The following is a 20,912-nucleotide window of genomic DNA, read 5'->3' as shown; positions in this document are numbered from 1 at the left end:
CAAAAATCTCCATAATACCGATGTCGTGGATCGGATCGGGACATCCCTAATTGTTATCACGGGCACTTTCAAATTATTCAGAAATTTGAAATGCATTTTAAGAATTCTATTTCCAACTACTGTTCAAAATTCACAACACTGCTGTATGCTGCTTGAAAGAGCATGTGTGTTCTGATGCAAACAAGCATGCATGAGAAGCACATGGGGAACACATGAGAGAAAGAAAACACATTCACTCTCTGACAACAGATGGCGATAAACTACAGAAAATGCAGCCCTTACCCTGGAATCCCATAAATAAAGCAGCTGTGCTACTTTCTATAACTTATTTAAATAATTTTAAATACCCATTCAGATTTGTGTATTTGCTATGGTGTTTATCACAGAGCCAAATACTATATTTAGACTAGGCTACTTATTTACAATCTTTTTTTTCCATTTTAATCTGGACTACAACATGCCCTAGAATATTGTTTTAAATGTTTTGATTCTTAATTTTTCATTGACACTTTACATTAGGGCTTCATTAGTTATTCATTAGTTAGCACAAACGACCAAAGAAAAATTAATCTGAACATTAATTAATCTTATTTATTCCAATTATTTAATATCACATTGGTAAAATTGAATGTTGCAACTGTTTTATTTAATGAGCTAACATGAACTAAGACTTTAACAAAGATGAATAACTTCGCAAATGTAGCAGTTGTTCATTGTGAATGTTAATGCATCAACTAATGTTAACTAATGAGGTCTTATTGTAAAGTGCTACCTATGGGTCTTTATAGTTCTTTTGCACTTTATATATTGTGATTAAATCTCAAACAAAAAAAAAGTTAATTGTGTATTTACAGACGTTAAACATTGAATGGGGTCACTTTTATGTTCACTTTTCTCAGCTTTTAATAAATTAACATAAATAAATAATTTTTACTTTTATTTCAGAGTTCATTGAAGAGAAAGGGGCGAATGAAGAATCAAGTGAAGTTGAGGAGAAAAAGCATATTAAAACTGGAGGAAAATCTTTGAGTTGCACTCAAACCATACAGAAAGAAATAAAGAAAAAAAGAGTCAAGAAATCATTCACCTGCACTCAGTGTGGAAAGAGTTTCACACACAAAGCAAGTTATGGGCGTCACATGAGAATTCATATTGTAGAGAAACCTTTCACTTGTGATCAGTGCGGGAAGAGTTTCAAACAATCAGCAAACCTTAAGAGACACATGAAGATCCACACTGGAGAGAAACCGTACACATGTGATCAATGTGGTGAAATGTTTTTATGGGCTTCACTTCTTAAGAAACACTATGAATTTCATTCAAAGGAGAAACCACATTCATGTAATTTGTGTGGTAAGAGTTTATTGAATCTACTAAGTTTGAAGGTACATCAGAAAATACATACTAGTGTGAGAGAGTACATGTGCTTTGAGTGTAAAAAGACTTTTAGTTCAGTGAGCAATTTAAAACAGCACGAGAGGATCCACACTGGAGAGAAACCTTATAAGTGTTCACACTGTGACAAGAGATTCAATTATTTACCATATCTGAAAACACATGAGAGGATCCATAATGGAGAGAAGCCTTATAAGTGTTCACACTGTGACAAGAGATTGAATTGTTTACAAAATCTGAAAAAACATGAGAGGATCCACACTGGAGAGAAACCATATAAATGTTCACACTGTGACAAGAGATTCAGTGGGATAACAAACCTGAAATCACATGAAAGGATCCATAATGGAGAGAAGCCTTATACGTGTTCACACTGTGGCCAGAGATTCAGTCATTCAGCAAGTCTGAAAATACATGTGAGGATTCACACCGGAGAGAAACCTTATACGTGTTCACACTGTGGCCAGAGATTCAGTCATTCAGGAAATCTGAAAGCACACGAGAGGATCCACACTGGAGAGAAACCTTATAAGTGTTCACAGTGTGACAAGAGATTTCATCAGTTGGGAAGTCTGAAAACACATGAGAGGATCCACTCTGGAGAGAAACCTTATAAATGTTCACACTGTGACAAGAGATTCATTGTTTCATCACATCTGAAAACACATGAGAGGACCCACACTGGAGAGAAACCTTACAAGTGTACACACTGTGTTAAGAGATATAGTAAGTTATCAAGTCTGAAAAGACATGAGAGGATCCACACTGGAGAGAAACCGTATTAATGCACTGTACGTGGGAAGTGTTTCATTCAGTCATCTGTTATACACAGTTATACAAAAAACAATAACAGTAAGGTCCTGTACACATGGAGACATGTTTAGCTGTATATGTAAATATTTTGTATGGTATATGTGTTTCGTCCAGGCGGATCCGGCATTTTGGGAGAGTGAAATCACTATATATTTTTTTTAAACCGGGTCCCAGAGTGGCTGAATCTAAAAATTACACCTTTGCATTTTCATGTGTACAGGCAATCCGTATATTTTGTGAAACAATGATGTCATGGAAGGTCATGGAAGATCATGTGACCCTTCGGCAGCAATGCACACATAGTCCTTTGGTGTGCTCACTTTGTCAGAAATTATATATATCTCAGTGTTGTAGTCGAGTCACCAACTGTCGAGTCTCGAGTCCCAGTGTTCGAGTCCGAGTCGAGTCTCGAGTCCCGTATTGGAAATTTTTTTTGAGGAAACAATAGCAACCAACTGAGTTGGTAGGCATTGAAGTCCATTATATGAAGAAAACATGGTGAAATGTTTTCCTTAACATAATTTAAGAAAAAACGCCATGGATATCCTGGATGGCATTGGGAGGAGTAAATGATTAGGAAATTTTCCACTGTATTACAGAAATACACTCTGAGAATAAAAGAAACGTGCATTTTACAAGACACTGTATTTAAAAGTTACTTAAAACATAAAAAGTCAATACGATATGCCGAGAGAGAGAGTGGAGTGGGGGTGTGTGTGTGTGTGTGAGAGAGAGAGAGAGAGAGAGAGAGAGAGAGAGCGTTTGTGTGTGACCGAGTGATTTAACGTGAGTGCGTTTGTATGTGTTCAAGTGAATGTGTGTGTGTGACGGCACGCGACTGGTCAGAAAGCAACGTGTATTTTGCGCGCTCAAGTTCGTTATTTCCAATGTAGGCGCGCGGTATGCGTGCTCATAATGGAAAAGACATGCTCGTTTTTTCCAGGTGCGTCCGCACCGCATCAAGTTAAAAACCTCTCAACTTTTCAGAATGCCGCATTCGCATCGCAGGTCATGTGACAAGAACTAACCAATCAGCTTCATCCTTTCCCACAAGCGCATGAGCGCTTCGGAAAAAAAGTAAAGTGAAAGTAAAGTGAGTGACGTCAGTGAGTGTGTTGTCAAGCAAAGAGAGCGAGCGGTAGCAGTGTCTGTGAGGGAAAAGAATAGATCCCGGCCGGTCTTGGGCACGAAACAGGAAAAGTGTAACACCTTATATAATTTTTTTAAATAACATTTTTTGTCAAAAACAACGTGAAGAATGCTCAAGTCCGATTTTATATATCCTCGAGTCCGAGTCCAAGTCGAGTCACAAGTCCAAAGAATAGTGACTCGAGTCGGGACTCGAGTCTGAGTCCAGGACTCCATCACTGATATATCCTGTCAGTCAATTGTGAACAACTAGCCACAGTCAAGGATGTTCGGGAAAGACAGATTGAACAATCACTAATAAAGAAAAAATTAAAAGATTCTGCCATTTACTGAGGAACTATAGCTAACGGTATCAAGCTAGTGCTCAAAGAGCAACAAAGTGCTCTCGATTCAGTTGTGTCTTCAACTGTATGAGAAGCAACAGACTTTGTACTGACTCCAGCAGTGACATCATGATTGACCGGGCACATTGCGTGTATCACGGAAGGAAAAACTCAGTTTGGCAATGTACTCTCATCTTCCTTGCACTACGATGGCATGACAGGTCTGCGATCCTTAAAGGTGCTCGGCCGACATATCCGGTGAAATATGGATATGTCACGCTACAATTTTTTTCCTGACTTTAGTCCAGCCACAACTACCAAGAGAAAGAGCTTTAATCCAGTCTTGAAGAAGACTCCAGCCCTCCTCCAGGTTACTTTATGCTGAACAATTCTATACTTTCCCAGTTTATGTAAAATGTTAAACTACCCTGAATAAAACTTGCCATGTTGCAGCATCCTATACTTTTGGGAGGATTGGGTGTACCCAATTTTGAATTATATTATTTGTCCTTTCAATTTAAGGCTCTTCGTATTTGGGCTGATCCTCAATCTAAAGCTTCAGGGAGAGCAATCGAAGCTGACAAGGTTAAACCACGTAAGCTCCGATATTTTATTTGCTGGCACAGGAAATAAAAGTGATAAACATAACTTTTGCCCCTGTTGTGGCCAATTCTATTAGGATCTGGAAAAAGGTGGTATGCCTGATGGGAGGACCTTTCAAATTTTTTATCAAGACTTATGGCAGAACTTACATTTTTCACGTGGAAAACGTGCAATGACTTATATGACGACCAAGGACTCTACTCATTTCAAGAACTGAGAACTAATATTTGTTTACCAGCATCATATTTTGTCTTTTTTCAGTTACGCTCTGCTCTCTGCTCTGCCTATTGAGTTCCCTGGGAATCCCCCATTTCCTCTCATCCTATGTGGGATTTGATTGCACCATCCTCTGGTTGGCCATCTATTTCATTAATATATAGTTAACTTAATGATCACACTACAAAGCCTAATTTCTATTAAACGTGGAATTGACAATTAAAAGATTTTGATTTATCGTTCGATTGGGAGAGGGTGTGGTCAAACCTAATCTTAACTTCTAAAAACTTGGTTCATCGTTAAATCCATTTCAAAGTCATCCATAGAGCATAAATAACTCCTTACAAAAGGTTTAAAATGAAACTTCAATCGACTATAACTGCCATATCTGTAACAGGGACTACGTTTACATGCAGCCAATAACCCGTTCAAAACCGGGATATTAGCAATAACCCGGTCGCGCACGGCCATGTAAACACCGGCAAAAACCCGGATATGCTCATATCCCGATTTTTAAAAACCGGGATATTATACCTGGGGTACCCCTTTTCTAACCCGAATATTTGGTCTTGTAAACGCGTTTCGGCATATCCCCATCAAAATGTGTGTTCTGCACATGTTCTATTCGCAAGGAATCTTGGTCTTTTGAGTCTTTGGATACAGGAAGAAGAATCGGAAATGACGCATATTGCGTATTACCTCCAGACGCTAACCGTGCGTCGCCGTTTACATCGGGATATTGGCGACTGATTACACATTCCATGTATACAGGAGTAACTCGGGTTAAACGGGTTATCCCGAATGTTTCAGAAACCCAAATAGTGACCTTAACCCGACCATAACCCGAATTTTAACAGCTTGTAAACGTAGTCAATGTATAATCTGTAACCCTGTATCATCAGGTTCTTTTCTTCACATTTATGGACATGTGAATTCTGTTTTATCCATTTTGCTGCAAATTGATTACATGTCTAACATTTATGGACATGTGAATTCTGTTTTATCCATTTTGCTGCAAATTGATTACATGTCTAACCCATGTTCATGTTTTCTCAATAAGGATTCCAACTGCTCTTTTAAGTTCCATAAAGAGAATGTTGTTTGCTGGTTTTACAGCTGCAAAGTAGACAATAATACAAAACTGGTTCACTCACGTGTACAAAAAACATTTGGATTTACAGCCTACTTAAAATAGTTGTGAATGTACAATGGCACAAATGAACAAGGCTAAATCCAGTACCATTGATGCATGGAAATGTTTATCTACCGGGATTTCAGGTCAAATAAGATTTTTTTCTTCTTTACTTTCAGATTGTAAAAATATTGATGTGTCTGTTTCTTCCCCTTCCGTTTATTTTTTTTAATGGATGTTGTTTTATTGACTCAAAAATAAAAAAAGTTGATCACAAAAAAAAACTGAAGTCATCACCCCTTGTCACGACCCTAGTCAAACACGGCTACTTCATGTAACACCAGCAACAACAATAGAGGACTACATGCTGCAGAAGCTACTGAGCCTATTAACTTGACTAAACTTACCAGTAGAAACCGTGTTACATTTCTGACAGAATACAGTGTTTTATAATCTAGTGATTGTAAGGAGAGTGTAGCACACTCACTGTCGAGTCGAGTACCAGTGGATTAGAGATCTTCTCGCACGAGACCCGACGCAACAGTGCAGCGCATGGGACAAGACTTGATAAGCGAGTGCAGAGACTTGTGTGTGTGTGTGCGGGATGCGGTTAAATAAAATTATTCACGGGACTGCCGCAAAATAGAAATATCTAAATAAAATAAATATTTATTCATCTATTGCACAAAAGCAACATTGACTAATATAAAATATATACAATTAACTGGTGCAAGCATATGCAGAGTTTCTATTTAGGCTATAATAGGGGTTTGGTTGGTCACCTGACACTGATGCGAGATACTGATGCAAAAGCGCACCTTTTGTTAATAAAAAATTAAATTTCTTCATTTAATATAGGCTAATTTAGTTTGTCATTATTGTAGATATTTTAATTAAAAATAAATAAATGAATAAAACATTGAACCACATATTTGCCATTGTACTTTTTTATGTCTTGTGTGTTTTAATCAATAAGCTAATAATGAACCACAAACTACAATGGGTGAGGCTGAGCAGGTGGGGTGTGAACCTGAAATCCGCAGTGATGGATTGACAGCTGCTGTCAGAGTCGCTAAAATTGAGAGTAACTGTAGTGACGCAAGTAGCTTTGAGGATGTCGAGGTGTCTGTGGATACAGGGCCTGAGCCTGAGCCATATAAATTTAGTGCTCTTAACTTCGTCGCTTTTCAGCACGAGGTGTGTGGAGAAGCCCATTTCCACCTCCATTGCATTGGAGAAGCAATCCGGCGCAAAATGCCTTTTGCACACTCAAGCTCCAGGCAGGAACTCGTGGTCTTCCAGGCTAAGTGCATGCAACCACTGGTGCCTGATTTTCAAGTCTGCTGGAAAACGATGCAGTCCAGCAGTGCTGTTGCAACCAGCAACACTACATTTACGTACCATCCTGACCACTGTAAATAAATCTATGGTAACTTGAAACTATCCTAACTGATGCAATACTATAACTAACTATGCTTCTAACAATACTAATGTAACACTAATAACTATGCTAATTAACTACAAATGCTACACAAAATGATCTAAATAACTATATAAATCATAAATAGATGCTTAAATACTCTATTCTGATCATTTTCAATACTCACAATTCCAACTCCTGAATCACTACAGTGATTTTGACAGAACAAGATGGTTTTATACTGCCAAGGGCGTGGTAGCTCGTGCCAAGGGCGTGGTGAGCTGGAAACTGCTTACCTGCTTACCTGCCACCACTTGCGTCATGTAGGCTACCACCGCAAACATCCAATAGGAAAAATAAACTGCACCGTTCAACCTGAAGAGGGGCAGCACTCAGATGTTTTTACACCATATATTGTAGAATTAAAACTCTTTATACTCAAATGTCAAAACAGTTACTCGAATCAATGAACCAGCACTAATAAAGCCCCATTCTTACAGATCATTAACTAAAAAAACTTGGTTTAGGGTTTAGTTACTCTTTAAGACTGATGTTACGGGTTACTTCTTCTGTGTCCAAACACTCAGTTAAAACAATCAGATACCTCAAGAAAACAGTGTGCACCGTAAGTTTGAAAACGTTCTCGTGAATGATTAATATGAATAAACGTGCTCATAAACGACTGCTGAGGTCATATTATCAAGTGAAGTGAGTTGAGGCTTCTTACAGCGCTTCTTACATCACTTAACATTCGAATAGTATTATAACATTTAATCTTGGCTATGTCACTAAAAAAATAGGTGGAGTTAGCAGTGATCTTTATTTACAGATGTTGGAAGACAAACAGTGGGGGAAACAGGTAATTATGTAGCATCAGATCAACAGGTAAGAACTTAAATTGAGTAATGTTGCAGAAGATGAACTGGTGCAGGCTGGCTGAAGTTTCCAGTGAACGGGTGGGCACAGAAGGAGAGGGAATTTAAGGAAGGAAGGAGTCGAAGTTTGAGACCAGATGCTGGTGAATGGTGAGCAGAGTGCTGGTTGGAGCTGATTGGTCTAGTGCTGTGGAGGTGACTGACTCTGACAGTTCCTCCTCCCCCACGGGCAGCTTCAGATGGCCAAACATGGACATTGACTAGGCAGTCAAAGTCGAATATCCCTGGTGAAGAGCCAGTCCTTCTGCCCCAGATGGTATTGTGTAGTCCCAGATCTCCTAGCCATCGGCCTTATGTCTCTAAACTGCCTGTGGAAGATGGATATGATGGATATGAGTCCTAAACCCTCTCACTCTGTTGAAACCAGAGTGAAACTAAGACACTTTTCCACAGGTGGATGATTGACATCTCTGAGTTTACCGGTATTTTGGAACTGATGTGTGAATGGTAAAAATAGGAACACCACTGCTTGTGTGAACGGCACATTTTTGTGTTTACCGGTGAAGTCGTTCTGGTAATTTTACAAAAATTTACTGGGATTACTGGGAACCTTTTGACAATGGCACACCTACTCCTGGAGAAAATACTCTCACATTAAACCTGAGAGTGTGCACTTTCAGTCCATATCCATTATTTAATTATAGCATGAATTTCTTTTAATTTTGATGATTATAACTGACAACTAAGGAAAATCCCAAATTAGAACATTGTGTAAAGGTTCAATATTGAAGACAACTGGTGCCACTCTCTAATCAGCTAATTAACTAGTTTTCTAGGCTACACAATCATGGGGAAAACTACTAACTTGTGGTAGAAAAAAAGTGCAGCAGCAATAGGGATAACCACACCCTGTAGAGGATTGTGAAACAAAACCCATTCAAAAATGGCCACTCTTGAACAACAGACAGTGTCAGAAGCATCTCGCCTGGGCTAAAGACAAAAAGGACTGGACTGCTGCTGAGTGGTCCAAAGTTATGTTTTCTGATGAAAGTAAATTTCCTTTGGAAATCAGGGTCTCAGAGTAAAGGGTCTGGAGGTAGAGAAGAGAGGCACACAATCCACGTTGCTTGAAGTCCAGTGTAACGTTTCCACAATCAGTGATGGTTTGGGGTGCCATGACATCTGCTAGTGTTGGTACACTCTGTTTTCTGAGGTCCAAGGTTAAAGTAGCCATATACCTAGAGGTTTTAGAGCACTTCATGCTTCCTGCTGCTGACCAACTTTATGGAGATGCAGATTTAATTTTCCAACAGGACTTGGCACCTGCAGACAGTGCTGCCAGTACCTGGTTTAAGGATCATGGTATCCCTGTTCTTAATTGGCCAGCAAACTCGCCTGACCTTAACCCCACAGAAAATCGATGGGGTATTGTGAAGAGGAAGATACGATATGCCAGACCCAAGAATGCAGAAGAACTGAAGGCCACTATCAGAGCAACCTGGGCTCTCATAACACCTGAGCAGTGGCACAGACTGATCGACTCCATGCCACACGTATTGCTGCAGTAATTCAGGCAAAAGGAGTCCCAACTAAGTATTGAGTGCTGTACATGCTCATACTTTTTATGTTCATACTTTTCAGTTGGCCAAGATCTCTAAAAATACTTTCTTTGTATTGTTCTTAAGTAATATTCAAATTTTCCAAGATACCGATTTTGAGATTTTCCTTAGTTGTCAGTTATAATCATCAAAATGAAAAGAAATAAACATTTGAAATATATCACTCTGTGTGTAATGAATAAATATTATATACAAGTTTCAATTTTTGAATGGAATTTGTGAAATCAGCTTTTTGATGGTATTCTAATTATATGACCAGCACCTGTATATTTTAGTAAATACCTGAAAAAAATCTAAAATTGTGCCTGTATCCAAATATATATGGACCTAACTGTATATCTGGCACAATTTATTTGGGTATACTGAAGTGGCTTTATAGGTAAGAGTACGTTTAGGTTGTGTATCTGCCCTAGTCAAACATTATCAACCACCGTAAACAAACCACCACAGTGAGACAGCGCTATCACTCTCCAGTACTGCTCCGTGAGAGGGGCCCCCAAAACTAGAGGGATTCCCCCATGCAATGACAAACACTATGAGTGCCCTAATCGCTGTAATTTTGAAGTGACCTCCATCGTCGCGCACCCCTCAGGTCCCCAACTAGCTGTCAGTGGAAGAGAAACTGTTGTTCCCACACTCAGAATTATCGCGGGCATTTACATTTAAAAATGTCATCATGAAGTGCTCATACCCTTCAGGATTTTCCAAAAGATGTAATTAAACCATTATTATCTCCAAATACAACTGTCTGATGTGTTTTCACATATCTGCAAACATAAACCTTGACAGTCACCAAACACAACGTTAGATGTGAGCGCTGTTAGAGGGTGAAAAAGTTTGACTAATAGTCATACACACAACTTTGTTCTGTTTGCATAAAATTTAAGCACAAAATACTCACCAGACAACTTCTCAACCCTTCACTGTTGTAGCTACAGCGCTCGAAAACTTCCTTTGAGCTAAATCCTCTTGATGCATGAGCCCAGATTACCATCGCATGAGATTTTTTGCAATGTATAAAGGCAAAAGCTAGTTAAGTGTTGTCACTTACTCTTGACGGCTGTCTGCCCGCGGCTGTGGTCACAGTAAAAATTTTGTCAATTCCAAACAAAATGAGCTAGTCCTATGACTCCCATGCAGTTAGGTCCAAACAAAATAATCCATCAAGTCCGGTTACATTTTAGGTGTACGCAGGCTATCAATTTCCATTGGTGATATTTCTATTCCATCTGGAGAAAAATGCCCCTTTTCCTTTGCGTTTGTCCTTCTATTCCTTCTATAAGACCGCAGCCATTGCTAAACCTCTTAATTTTGGATGGTTATTCAGTTCTTAAGAATAATAATAATAATATGATTAATTATAATTTTTTTACCTTGTTTTTGCCTTGTTGACAAAAATAAACATTTATCAAATTGTGTCATTCCCATCAACAGTGCCTCATTGAAGACACTGTATCCTTTACTACACTCTAGTGGTCACTTTGTGTAACGTATTACAGAGTAATTCATGACTCTTAAAATGCACCAGAATTTTTTTCCTGGGGGAGGATTTCGGACATCACTTCCGTCTTTTGCCTAGGACCCCCAAATATCTTGAAATGGCCCTGATTATATGAGTGGCTTTTGGAATATAAATCGCAGCACATTTCAGATAAAAAAAAAAAACATGACTTCTATTTCTGAAAATTATCACAGATTTATAACGAGTGGTTCTCTTCATTATTACAGCAAAGTGTGTCATTACAGTAATAAATCGCTACAATGGAGCAGCTCAAGTGGGTGTAGGACACCATAGTTAATTTATGTAAGTAAAGTTAGCAAAATAAAGTAAACTGTGACAAATTATACCACAAAAATTATTAAAAGAGTGGACTACCAGTAAAACAAATTTGGGACCAAAGATTTTTCAGACCTAGTCTGTATGAACCTGGATGACAGCATGTGCAGGAGACAACAGGCAGTCATTAAGGCTAAGGTTTGCCTGACTAAGTATTGATAGATGTGTAAATATTGTCATCCTCACTGAATATTTTTTTGGGTTGATTGTAATCCATTACATACTTTTCTATCAAAGCTATTTAACATTATCAAGGCGAATTTGTTCTTACACAGTTTAACTCTGAGTTCTTGTGATATTTTATTACCATCTTCTAAACTACAGAGATTAAACTGTGCTAATGTGTAATGTTAAATTTAGGTGTGTTTTGATTAAATATTGCTTTGACTGCATCTACTTAATAAATGAAGTTAACCGGCTAACATTATACATACTCTTTTGGTTTCTCTACCCAATATAAATTTTTTTTTACAAATGTAATAAAAATATTGGTATCGATACTCTGTATCGGCAAGTACCAAAAATAAAAGTGTCGTATTGGGCAAGTACTGGAAAAAGCGGTATCGGTGCATCCCTAATTTTTATCTTTAGGTAGCATTGCCCCAGGCAGCAGGTCTATGGCGCAGTCCTATGGCCGATGTGGGGGTAATTTTGTAGCCAACTGCTGAGTTGATAGACACTGGATCCGATTAGTTTAGGAGACTTTTCAGGCAGGCTCCTTTCAGAGCCAACTCCACTGTAGAATGTCTCCAGTGATCCAGTCGATTTATGACGAGTGTTGTAACATCCAAGGGCATCCCAGGATTTTACGCTTATTTGAGGTTTTCACAAAAATTAGTTCAGTAAGCCCTGGTCTAGTGATCCCAATGCTCCAAATATTACACATCCAACATTATCTTTATTTGTACTTTTCTGAGAGGAAGTGACTTTTCTCTGCATAAAGCAAGCATAATATGATCCTGATAAAAATAAACAGAATTAGTCACTCAATACTCTAATAGTTTTAATCATTTATTTATTTGTATTCCAAATAAGAGTGATGCCAAGATCAGTGACATAAACCAGATAAAACTGTCAGTGGTAACTGTTTACATATCCATATCTGAATGTAATTGTTACAACCTATTATCAAATAATGACTCAAAGTGAATAGAGACTCTATTTACCATAAAAAATAGACAATGTAATTATTCAAGCCTATTTGTGACCCTGGACCACAAAACCAGTTATAAGGGTAAATTTTTTTAAATTGAGATTTTTATATCAATAATAATAATGCCATTGATGTATGGTTTGTTACTATAGGACATTATTTGGCAGGGATACAACTTTTTGAAAATCTGGAATCTAAGGGTGCAAAAATCTAAATATTGCGAAAAATATTTAAAGTCCAAAGCAAAGCATGTTATTAATTAAAAATTTAGTTTTGATACATTTATGGTAGGACATTTACAAAATATATTTATGGAACATGATCTTTACTTAATATCCTTAATATCAATATCCTAATGATTTTTAGGATAAAAGAAAAATAAATAATTTTGACGAAATGGTTTTGCTATAGTAAAAGTGCAGAAACCATGGATTGATTCTCATATTCTTTTAACAATTTGACAAAAAATATATGGTTAAAATTTTAGTGTAATAAAATCATGGTTAATTTTCATGTTTTCTGATAAACACAAAACAAAATGCAGTGCAAAATTCTAAATACAACATATTGAATTTACATACACTGTCCCCAATAATAAAGTTTAAATTAATTAAATTGTAACTTGGAGTGTAGAGAAAAGCCTTACAAATGTATCCATTAGCCTATATAAAACTGCAATGTTAAAGTTAAATAACAACGTTCCCTCTACTAGAGACAACAAAAATCCCAAATATACTATTAATAATATCTCAAATTTAAAATGGGCAATATTGTGCTGAATGTAGAGCTTGAAGACAATAACAGTAAAAAATATTTTTTTATATATATTAAGAAACATGTGGAATCATTTATTTGTCAAGCCTTTTGAAAGAGCATGTAGAACAAGGTAAAATATGTGTTATTGTTAAATACATTAAAGAAATAGGATTACTCAGGAGAATAATATATATATTGACGTCTTTGCGTGGCTGAAACCCTGATATAGAGTGCCGATTTTTTGCTCATATGTGACACAGATCAGATCTGTTCTATGACAGTGTAAACAGAAAAAAGCGCATGCATTCGGATACTTCAAGATCGGTTTCAGGCCTCATTCATATGTGGAAATAGCTCTGATAAAAATCATATACGTGCCAATGCGACTGTCATATGTAAACGGGCAGATCGGATTTTCTGAGGCATTGCGTTCTGTATGTCTTTAAAACTGTGACAATTTGGTACTTCTCCACGGTTTAACGACGTCATATGTGACCCAAGCTGGCAAAGTTAATGTAAATTCACACAGCTAATGTGATCTACCGGGGGGAAGAAATACATTTTATAAAAAGGTTTTCTCCGCATGCTTCTCACGCTGACTGTCATCCGAAGTGCGTGCACATAACAGCGCAGAATCCCAATAAATACACACGTATACAGAATTACAGTATTTCAGAATTCACGCAAACATAATCTGCTCTGTCTTAAGTTAACTGTTGGGGGAAAACATCTGATGTGCAACATTATATTAGATCCGTGCTTTACAGTATAGGATGTCTCTATCATTATCAGAATGTAAATCTAACAATAAAAGAATAAAGAGGGCATCACTCTGCACTTCATTGAACTGCTTTTGTAGTTTTAATAATACATTTATATGTAATGAACACACAAGGTTATTTTTACATTTGATTGTTTTTCGTACATGAATGCTTTAGTTTAGATATAAAATGTAAAAGGTAATGCATTTTTTGTTTTTATCAGGGATCGGGCAGACACGATCCCAGCCAATCGCCAGCGCTCACACTCCCCTGAATTCTAATCACCAGCACCTGGTCTCCATAACCCCAGCACTATAAGACACCTCCGGAAACCTCAGTTCACTGTCAAGCCTCCAACAGGAATCGACCTCACGATCTTGTCTCCAATTCCACGTCATCTCGACAGAGCACCAGCCGTAACGTATACTCACTTTTGGCAGTTAACCTTTGTGTCTTTGTTCTCTTGTCTCCAGAACTCTGGTGGCACTTCCATGATGTGAATGCTCCTACGTACCTCGTTACCTCCTGAGTGCTCACGTAATTGTACTCTCACTGCAGAAGGAAAAGAGACAAGTGTTGATATTCAAGCATTGTGTGGCTTTGACGTTCCGACACCGAACAAACTCACCTGGCTTCCGAGGAAGCGCCATTCACCGGGTTTCCACAAACACAAACTCCACAGCTCCCGCACCAAGATTTCCCTGACTCACCTTCCACGAATATATTGTAAATAAAGCACTGTGTTGAATTCACTAACCTCAGCCTCCGTGTGATATCCTGACAGAAGTGTCGGAATACACTCTTGAATTTAGAACCCTGGCCGCAGCGAGTGGATGGAACGAGAAAGCCTTACTGACAGTGTACTGGGAAGGGCTAAATCCTGTGCTACGGTTATAGCTCGCCATATATGACGATAATATGGGGTTAGAAAAATTCATGCAACAAGCCCAACGAGTGCACCTTACATCCAAGTCCTGCTACCAAGACACACCTGCCCCAGCTCCTCTTCCCCATCAGCCCACATCTGAAAAACTCCCTGAATCACGGCCAGAACAAATGCAAGTGGAAACAAAGAGACCGACTCTTACTGAGCGAATTCCCAGATGAGAAAACCGTCTCTGTCTTTATTGTGGGAATGAAAATCATTTAATATGCACTTTCCCATCTCATCCTCCACATTTAATGGTGAGTTCAGTCCTTCCTAAACCCTCTGTGTCATCCCCTTTAACCATCAGTGTGACTTTGCAAATTAGAGATGTCATAATCGGAAAAACTCGCTGAAATCCACGATCTCCGAACGACCAAAACTCAGAAACAATACTCCATCTACGCAGTGACAGGCGAGATGATTAACCAAGGGTATGTGACCTCCCAAATTGCACCTGTCACACTCAGTATACTGAATACTCACCATGAGTCTTTCACTCCATTTGTCCTTAAGAAAACCCAGACAGACATTATTCTAGGGTGTCCGTGGTTGATCCAACACCAACCCTCACTAGACTGGGCCACAGGAGAGATTATAAATTGGGGCTGTAATTGCAATAAAACAAACCATGTATCTCATCCCAACGAAAAGCCAGAATCCATGATCATTCATTCTACGTCTATTGAAAGTCAAAGAGAAAATCTGTCCATTAGTGTTCCTTCATGCTATGGTTCCTTTTCCGCTGTGTTTAATCCAGTCGCAGCAGCCAAGTTACCCCCGCATCGACTTTGGGATTGTGCAATAGACCTAATGCTTGGAGAGCCCATCCCTAAGGGTAGCATGTACTCTCTGTCCCTTCCATAACAAGCAGGGATGCTTTAGTATATTGACGAAACCTTGAAACAAGGATCTATTAGACCATCTACCTCACCAGCGGCGGCCAGCTTTTTCTTTGTCCCCAAGAAGAATGGTGGATTGCGACCTTGCATTGACCAAAGAGCATTAAATAAGTTCACAGTGAAATTTAGTTATCCACTACCGTTAATTGCATCCTCCCTAGAACAACTTTGTGACGCTCGCATCTTCACTAAATTAGACCTTAGAAGTACATATAATTTTATAAAAATCCGAGAGGGAGAATGGAAAACCGCTTTCATCAAGCCAGCCGGGCACTACGAATACATATTGATGCCATATGTTCTTTAAACGCCCCATCTGTATTCCAGAGCTTTATGGTTGAGGTCCTTCGAGAGTTCCTGAACCAATTCGCCCTTGTGTATATCGACGACATACTCATCTACTCCCGAAATGAAGAGGAACATCAGCAGCACGTAACCCAGGTACTCCAGCAACTCAGAAAATATTCCCTGTTCGTGAAGGCAGAAAAATGTAACTTTCACCAGGCCTCCGTAGAATTCCTCGGATACCAGATCAGCTCTAGAGGGGTTAAGATGAATGACCGCAAGACAGAAGCTATCACTTCCTGGCCTACACCCAAGTCTGTCAAGTAACTCCAGAGATTTTTAGGCTTCGCAAACTTCTATTGACGGTTCATAGATCGTTGTAGTATCATCACTACCCCATTAACCTCTTTATTGAAAGGAAAGCCCAAGACACTCCAGTGGACCCCGGAAGCAGAACAGGTCTTTCAATCACTAAAACCACCTTCACAAGAGCCCCCTTACTACAGCACCCAGACCAGGAGAAAAAGTTCATTGTGGAAGTGGATGTCTCCACCACGGGAGTAGGAGCCATCTTATCCCAGTCCTCCGAGCAAGCTAAGAAACCAATGCCTGTGCTTTCTTTTCCAGAAAATTATCCTCCACGGAAAGGAACTACAATATCGGAAACCGGGAATTATTAGCGGTGAAGCTGGCCCTCGAAGAATGGAGGCACTGGCTAGAGGGAGCTCAGCTGCCTTTCCTTGTACTCACGGATCACAAGAACCTACAGTATCTCAAGGAAGCTAAAAGACGTAACCCTTGCCAAGCCAGGTGGGCACTATTTTTCACTCATTTCCACTTCCTCATATCCTACCATCATGGGTCAAAGAACAGGAAAGCCGACACCTTATCCCGACTACATAATGTAGAAGTCGTCCAGGAGGAAGTGGAGTCCATCCTGCCCACCAAACTCTTCGTGAACAGGATTCAGTGGGACCTTGACGAGGTACTCCGTGAACAAGCCCAGAACCAGCCAGTTCAACCAATGTGTCCACTAGGGAAGATTTATGTGGCGGAAGGTTATCGTGTTCCCCTCATTTCTGACCCTCATTCCTCTGTGGGAACCGGTCACCCAGGAGTTAAAAAGACATTATCAGCCCTTCAGAGGAAATACTGGTGGCCAAGGATGCGGGAGGTTGTCATGGAGTTCATTCAAGGGTGCTCACTCTGCGTGATGACAAAGGTACCAAGACAACTACCTACTGGAAAGCTCCTTCCCTTACCTATTCCTCAACACCCTTGGTCCCATATTGGTGAGGACTTTGTTACGGACCTCCCAGCATCTGTAGGTAACACTTCTATCCTGGTAGCTTAGATAGATTATCCAAGGCCTGTAAACTCATTCCATTAAAAGGCCTCCCCACAGCTTTTGAAACTGCTGAATTATGATTATTATTATTAAATCATGTATTCCTTAACTTTGGTATCCCCAAAGATATTGTTTTCGACAGGGGACCTCCATTTATTTCAAGGGTCTGGAGGTCCTTCCTTGCCATGCTCAACGTCACCGTCCACCTAACATCCGGATACAATCCTCAAGCCAACGGACAAACTGAAAAGAAGTTCCAGGATATCGGCCGTTTCCTTAGGACCTTCTGCCACTGCAATCAGAACTTATGGAGCAGGTATTTAGTCTGGGTCAAATATGCCCAAAATTCCCTCAGACAAACATCAACCAATCTCACCCCATTTCAGTGTATTCTTGGTTACCAACCTCTTCTGTTCCCCTGGTCGGGAGAACCTTTAAATGTTCTGGCCGTCAATGGTGTGGAACCAAGCTCACCGTCAGCTTCAGCAAGCGGTCAATCACCAGCAACGTTTTGCAGACAGCCACCGTAAGGAGACCCCTGTAGGCCGGCCAGTTCGTATGGCTCTCCACCCAAGACATCAGATTACAACAACCATGCAAAAAACTAAGCCCAAGATACATTGGACCATTTCCCATAGAACAGCAGATTAACCTGGTCACCTATCGACTCCAGCTTCCTGCCCAGTACCGCATCCACCCTACCTTTCACGTCTCCTTATTGAAACCCCTTCACTTACCTGTTTCTGTTCCCTCTGCAGCCCCGTCCCTGATGACGAACCCCCATTACCACCCATCGATGCGGAGCCTATCTACATGGTTGAGGAAATTCTAGACTCCCGGCATCGTGGAGGGCGGTTAGAGTACTTAATAGACTGGGAAGAATACAGACCGGAAGAGAGGTGTTGGGTGCCTCGCCAAAACATCCTTGATCCAAGTCTACTTCCTGAGTTTCACATCCAGCATCCTGAGAAACCTGCTAAACGACCTCGAGGTAGACCCCCACGACACGGAGAGTATGGCCCGCTGGCGTGGACCCTGGAGGGGGGGTAGTGTCAGGGATCGGGCAGACCCGGTCCCAACCAATCACCAGCGCTCACACTCCCCTGAATTCTAATCCTCAGCACCTGATGTCCATTACCCCAGCACTATAAGACCCCTCCGGAAACCTCAGTTCACTGTTAAGCCTCCAACAGGAATCGACCTCACGATCTTGTCTCCAATTCCACTTCATCTCGACAGGGCACCAGCCGTAACGTATACTCCCTTTTGGCAGTTAACCTTTGTGTCTTTGTTCTCTTGTCTCCAGAACTCTTGTGGCACTTCCATGATGTGAATGCTCCTATGTACCTCGTTACCTCCTGAGTGCTCACGTAATTGTACTCTCACTGCAGAAGGAAAAGAGACAAGTGTTGATATTCAAGCATTGTGTGGCTTTGATGTTCCGACACCAAACAAACTCACCTGGCTTCCAAGGAAGCGGCATTCACCAGGTTTCCACGAGCACAAACTCCACCGCTCCCTCACCAAGATTTCCCTGACTCACCTTTCACGAATATATTGTAAATAAAGCACTGTGTTGAATTCACTAACCTCAGCCTCCGTGTGATATCCTGACAGTTTCTTTATAGACTACTTGCACTGTTTTTTTTTTTTGCATATTTTTTTCTTTATAATAGCAAAGATAAAATAAAAAATAGCTGTTTTGTAATTAATATAGTAATTCATAATAAGAAAAGACTGAGGACTTCACTATCGACTTCAAATGGTTGACTCAGTCATTTTGTGTCCGATTCGAAGTCATAAATCATTTTGAAGGTTTTTTTAATGGAAAAGCCCCCCCCCCCATATATATGTATATATATATACACAAACACACAGACTCACAGCCCAGTGTTATTGTTAAAAGTATAGATTTCAAGATAAATACCCCTAGAGGCCTCACAGTCAACCAATTAGATAGCTATGTTATAGCACCCCATTATTTGAGAAAATATTCATGTTTGGTTATTCTAAAGTCTATTCATTCCTGGTACATGCTTTCCTCTGAAATGTTTGCCCTGCAAGCAGACATGTATGCACGTTATATAAAAAGACCTTATTTACCCTATCCACCTTTTTCCTCAATGCGGAAGTAAGTCTATGGAGGAGACTTCTGTTTCATTAGCCGCTATTGGTAAATAATGAGGAGAATAACAATGTGCAGTAAACTGTAAAACAGTCTGCAGTACAAACCAGTGTGTTCTTAATTAGGATAACAGATTAAAATAGTATGATAGGACACATCAATTGTCAATATCAAGCAGCAACATTTTTGTTTTTGTTTTGTACATCTAAAAATAGCTGGATGCAAATGAGACCGGAAGCTAGACCCATAGAATTTACAAATGGCGGCGCCCATTTTTACGTCAGGAAAAAGGTGGATAAATTATCAAAGTTTTGTGTAATCTAACGCATACAGTATACTGATTATGTTAAAAATATAAGATAAATGTATAAATATTCAATATAATTTTTTTTAAATTCCCATTAAAAGTGACGTGACATACAGCCAAGTATGGTGATCCATACTAAGAATTTGTGCTCTGCATTTAAATATTTTATTGTTTGATACATTGTTGTGTCTCATTTGATGAGAAGGCAGCATCAGATCTGAAAGTGCTGGATCTGAAGATGATCTACTTGCTGTGAATGTTTTTTTTTATGTATGTGTAGATTATATAATTCATTGAAGCGCTTCCCACATTCAGTGCAGTGATACGGTTTCTCTCCAGTGTGAATCCTCTCATGTGTTTTCAGATGTGTCGAATGAGTGAATCTCGTCACAGTGTGAACACTTATGAGGTTTGTGGATCCTCTGGTGCAGTTTTAAAAACTGTGGTAAAGTGAAAGTCTTTTCACACTCAAAGCACATAAACTCTTTCACACTGGTATGTATTTTCTGCTGTACTTTTAAATATTGTGGTAATGAAAAACTATTTCCACACGAATTACATGAATTTGGTTACTCCTTTGTAACCTCAGGTTTGAAGGCCACAAAAATGTTTTGTTGCACTGATCACATGTGTATGGTTTTTCTCCAGTGTGAATCTTCTCATGCAAGAGTTTGTCATTATTGTAGATGTTTTAATTTAAAATAAATAAATGAATAAAACATTGAACCACATATTTGCAATTGTACGTTACTCCTCATTCTCAATATCGGGATAATAATATATAAATATCGGGACATTAGGCTATTAATGTTAGTTTGTCAAAATTTTGCACTCTTTCCTGCTTACCAGCTACTTCTCTATATGATTTTGCAGCTTCCATGTGTTTTTCCGTGGTTTATTAGTGTACAAACAAATATCGTCACCTTCCTAAAATAATTGCCTACGTCATTCTTTGACAAAAATGTTTT

The 20,912-nt window shown here is 39.3% G+C and overlaps 2 protein-coding genes across 3 annotated transcripts in view; both read left to right on the top strand.

The window, feature by feature from the left end:
- The window catches only part of LOC127955944 (zinc finger protein OZF-like), a 155,441-nt gene that overhangs the window by 27,299 nt on the left and 107,230 nt on the right, over positions 1-20,912 (top strand). The window lies entirely within an intron of this gene.
- Positions 1-20,912, top strand: part of LOC127955948 (zinc finger protein OZF) — a 313,902-nt gene that overhangs the window by 208,621 nt on the left and 84,369 nt on the right. Inside the window, exon 2 of one of the 2 annotated variants that reach the window (XM_052553637.1) lies at positions 946-4,050. The exons of the other annotated variant lie outside the window; for it this stretch is intronic. Within the exon in view, the coding sequence (XP_052409597.1) occupies positions 946-2,180 (1,235 nt within the window). The 3' untranslated portion in view covers positions 2,181-4,050. The remainder of the gene's footprint in view (positions 1-945; positions 4,051-20,912) is intronic. 2 annotated transcript variants of the gene reach the window in all.

This window comes from Carassius gibelio, chromosome B4, assembly GCF_023724105.1.
Source record: "Carassius gibelio isolate Cgi1373 ecotype wild population from Czech Republic chromosome B4, carGib1.2-hapl.c, whole genome shotgun sequence".
Classification (NCBI taxonomy): Eukaryota; Metazoa; Chordata; class Actinopteri; order Cypriniformes; family Cyprinidae; genus Carassius; species Carassius gibelio.
The sequence above is the reverse complement of the archived record's forward strand: the minus strand, read 5'-3'. Positions and strand labels throughout refer to the sequence as shown.